Source organism: Rhinopithecus bieti, unplaced genomic scaffold (genome assembly GCF_001698545.2).
Source record: "Rhinopithecus bieti isolate Rb0 unplaced genomic scaffold, ASM169854v2 scaffold_26394, whole genome shotgun sequence".
NCBI lineage: Eukaryota > Metazoa > Chordata > Mammalia > Primates > Cercopithecidae > Rhinopithecus > Rhinopithecus bieti.
Window position 1 is genome coordinate 1 of NW_016811700.1, and position 3,861 is coordinate 3,861.

Below are 3,861 nucleotides of genomic sequence, written 5' to 3' on the forward strand. Positions count from 1 at the left end.
AAATACTGCTTAGTACTCTTTTATGCTAACTTTTATTGTTAAAAAATTTTCCTTAAACCATAAAAGAAAAGAGAAAACTAGTATTATCTACCTAGAAAACAATCCCAATGTAGTTCCACCTACTCCTGCAATGAAAATGTTGAGGATGTCCTGAAAATTATTTAAATATGCAGACACTTAATGTCAGCTTTACATAGGTAGAAGGAAGAGGATTCAAAGTCACCATGTTATAATTATGGTTGTTTAAATAGACTTGTTTTTTGTGATTTTTTTTTTTTTTTTGGCAAATGTGAGTGTTCTCTTTTAAGGAAGGCTGAGTGGCTCAGATCATTCAGATTTGCAGTAATCAACATAATTTGACTTCAGCAGAATAGGAAATGCAAAGCAACTGTTTTTAGCTTCTTACAGTATGATCCTACAAGCGCGCCATGCAAAGACTGAACAGGTAATGGAAAACCAAGAGACTATTTTTTCTCATCCTTCCACCTTTTTCATTCTCTGCTAGACAATCCCCTGTAGTAGAAAAAAAAGCAAAACAGAAAACTAACTTAAAATCTACCTTTTCCCAGAGTGAAGCAGGTCAAAGCCTTCATTTATTTTTTCAAAAGGTAAAACATGGGTTATTAATGCATCCAGTGAAAATTTCTTAGCCATAAAATCAGCCACAAGTTTTGGGATATCTTCTTTACTCTTAAAGCCTGAAAAGAAGACAGTATCATTGTTGGATTTGACCAGGGTCAGTAGAAGAATTGAAGAGATTTTCCAAATAAATGAAAATTTAGAAAAGGTGCTTCATTCCAGACTGCTATAACTGAGGATAAGAAGAGATGGAGTACTTCAATATGCTTTTACAGTGCCTTGACATAAAAAAAAAAATCACAGTTAAACAAAGTTTCTTAGTTCTTTTGTCTCTCACATAGAAATAATGCTACAGATGTTTATGCCCAAAGTAGAGGAGCAAATTTATCAGTTCTCTAAATTTGGGTGTAGATATGAAATATTGTTGTAGATTTCCATGTTCTACTAAAAATGTTCATGCCTTACACAGTCACAAGTACAAAAACAGATGGAGATGAAAGATCCTGGGTTATGGTGACAACAGAAAAGTTTATATCGGGACCTTCTGTCTGCATTGTTTCCATATCTACTTGATTTGGAGACTGTAGATAGAAAAGGAATTTTAATTTATTTTTGATTTGTTTTCAAAACCTCACCTTGTCCATTGTAGAAGTAGAGATATACTGATGTTAATGAGAATTTGGCACTTGAGCCCAACTACATACCACCATAAACAGCCCCCTTCCAGGTGCGTCCAGTCAGTAGCAGCATGGGGTTTATCGAGAGGTTCTGGGAATCAGGAGGTACCCCTACGATGACACTTGTGCCACATGCCTCATGACAACATAACAGGGAAGCCATCTGGAATAAAGTGAATATTTAGCATCTTTAACGTGGAGTCGCATAGTTCCTACTCATAATGCACAATATCATGTATTAGGCTTAACTGGATTATGAGTGTGTAAAGAGATCATGTCTTTTGCTCCTTCATTCCTCTTTTTTGCATAGGATAGTGCTTTGGATTTGGGAAATGCCCAGAAAGTGGTTTTTTTTTTTTTTAATGAAAGAATGAATGAATAAATTGGAGTGCACTTAATTATTCCTAATAAAGGAATAAGGAGGCAGACATCATTATAAACATACATAAAGCATAAAATTTCATCATCACATAATTCTCAGGTGATCTGTGAGCTGGTTAATTCATTTTTCATTGATTTATTACACAGGTATTTTGAACCCAGTACTTTCAACCAGATATTTTGACGGTGAACAAGATAAACGGTTATATCATTGCAATTTGTCTCTTGTCCACTGACGGTCTCCCTCTTGAGTGGATTCCTATTCTACTGTCCATTTCTCAAATGGACATGTTTTAAATATTGTTTTATTACCTCCCCAAATACATATTGGTTTTACATTAAAATACACTGATTATTTGGAAACCTCAAGAGACAGTTCAGAAAATGTTTTCTAGTCAGCTTCTGGAACACGTTCTGTAGTTAGAAATTGGTTTAGGATCCCCGTAGGTATATAATGATTAGTTCTTTGATTTTGGATCCTGACCATTGGAAGACCACACATCCTCAGAACATGTGGCTGTCAGACATTTGGTATCTTGAGATAAGGTACACTCGAGTTCCACATGAGAAAATGGATGAAAATGTAGAAAAAGAACATAAGGAGAAAAGCTGTAGCCCTGGAAAAAGTTGAATTCTTTTGACATTTTATTCCTCTGTGGCATCTGTTCCAGGCCAAGGCTGCCGAGAGCTTTGATCTTAGGGTGCCCCTCCCTGTTACCCACACTGCTGGACCTCTAGAAAACCTCAGCAATGGAAATTTGTTGGTTTCTGGAGACTTTTTGAGTAGGATTCTAGAGAATTCTGGGTAGGTGAAATATAGCTAGAGATGTGTTTCCCACTGCAATTGATATTTGTAACTGGTTGGAAGAAATACCATGTAATAAGCCAAAGGTAATGTAAGCACTGCAAGATTGGAAATAGTATTTCATATCAATAATGCCAACTGAGGCTGGGTGTGGTGGTTCGTGCCTATACTCTCAGCACTTTTGGAGGCTGAGGTAGAAGAATCGCTTGAATCCCGGGGGTTGAGGCTGCAGCAAGTTATAATTATGCACTTCAGCCTAGGTGACAGAGTGAGACCCTGTCTCAAAAAAAAAAAAAAAAAGCTGGTGTTTATTGGGAGCTTACCATATGACAGGCAGCACTGTGCTAAGTATATCACATGCGTTGTCTCATGTAATCTGTAAGGAATGCTATGAGATGCATAGCTTTTAAACTTTGTGGGTGGTAAAGTCTATTGACTTTTCTTCTTTTTTCTTTTTTCTTTCCTTTTCTTTTTTTTTTTTTTTTTTTTGAGATATAGTTTCACTATGTCATCCAGCCTGGAGTGCAATGGAGCGATCTTGGCTCACTGCAACCTCCGCCTCCTAGGTTCAAGTGATTGTCTTGCCTCAGCCTCCCGAGTAGCTGGGATTGTAGGTATGCGCTACACCACCATACCTGGCTGATTTTTGTATTTTTAGTAGAGACTGTGGACTTTTCAAAGTATTCAGTCCAACTAGTATTGGGTACTAGCTATGTGCCAGGCACTGTCCCGTTTCTGTGATAAAATACAGTGATGTCTAAAAGCAGTCAATTTCCTTAGGGCATATTTTTGTTAATAAAACAGCAGTTGGCCTAAAATTGCTCATTTCTTTTGCTCAAATAGTAACATGTTTAAAATTTGGAATTTATTAAGAACATATGCAAAATTATTAAACCATTTTTTTAAGAATGTGGGAGAAAAATAAAACATTTCAATTTGAGAACAGAATTTGTATTATTTATGTTTACTTGAACTTACAGTTTTAACTAAAATTAATAAAGTAAATCTGTAATTGCTCAGTTAAGAAAACAAGCCCTTTTCTTTTCCTCTAGAGGAAATATGACTTGAGACAGGTTTGCATAGTTGATGGAAGAAAAGATTTCTCATAACAAAAATTAAACAAGCCAGGTAACAGATGATGGGAAACTTCCATTCATCATTCAAAATATCCTTTATACATAAAATATATATATTGCTGCCTAAGTGCATCTTCCAGGTTGCAGAGGCAGAAATCTCAGGGAATGTCATGGTACATACCACGGTGTCAAGCCGACCGATGACTTCAAGCGAAAAATCCACACCTCCATCAGTCATTTCCTTTAGCACCTCCTGAATGGGTTTCTTGTAGTCTTGAGGGTTGATGCATTCAGTGGCACCCAACTCTTTGGCCTTTGCAAATTTGTCCTTGTTGATGTCCAC

General features: G+C 36.5%; 1 protein-coding gene across 1 annotated transcript in view; it reads right to left on the reverse strand.

Annotated features, from left to right (window-relative positions):
- Positions 1-267: 267 nt before the first annotated feature.
- The window catches only part of LOC108543862 (alcohol dehydrogenase 1B-like), an 8,898-nt gene continuing 5,304 nt past the window's right edge, over positions 268-3,861 (reverse strand). Inside the window, exons 3-5 of the mRNA XM_017894672.1 lie at positions 3,700-3,861; positions 1,284-1,419; positions 268-698 (exon numbers count right to left, since the gene is read on the reverse strand). Of these exons, the coding sequence (XP_017750161.1) occupies positions 556-698; positions 1,284-1,419; positions 3,700-3,861 (441 nt within the window). The 3' untranslated portion in view covers positions 268-555. The remainder of the gene's footprint in view (positions 699-1,283; positions 1,420-3,699) is intronic.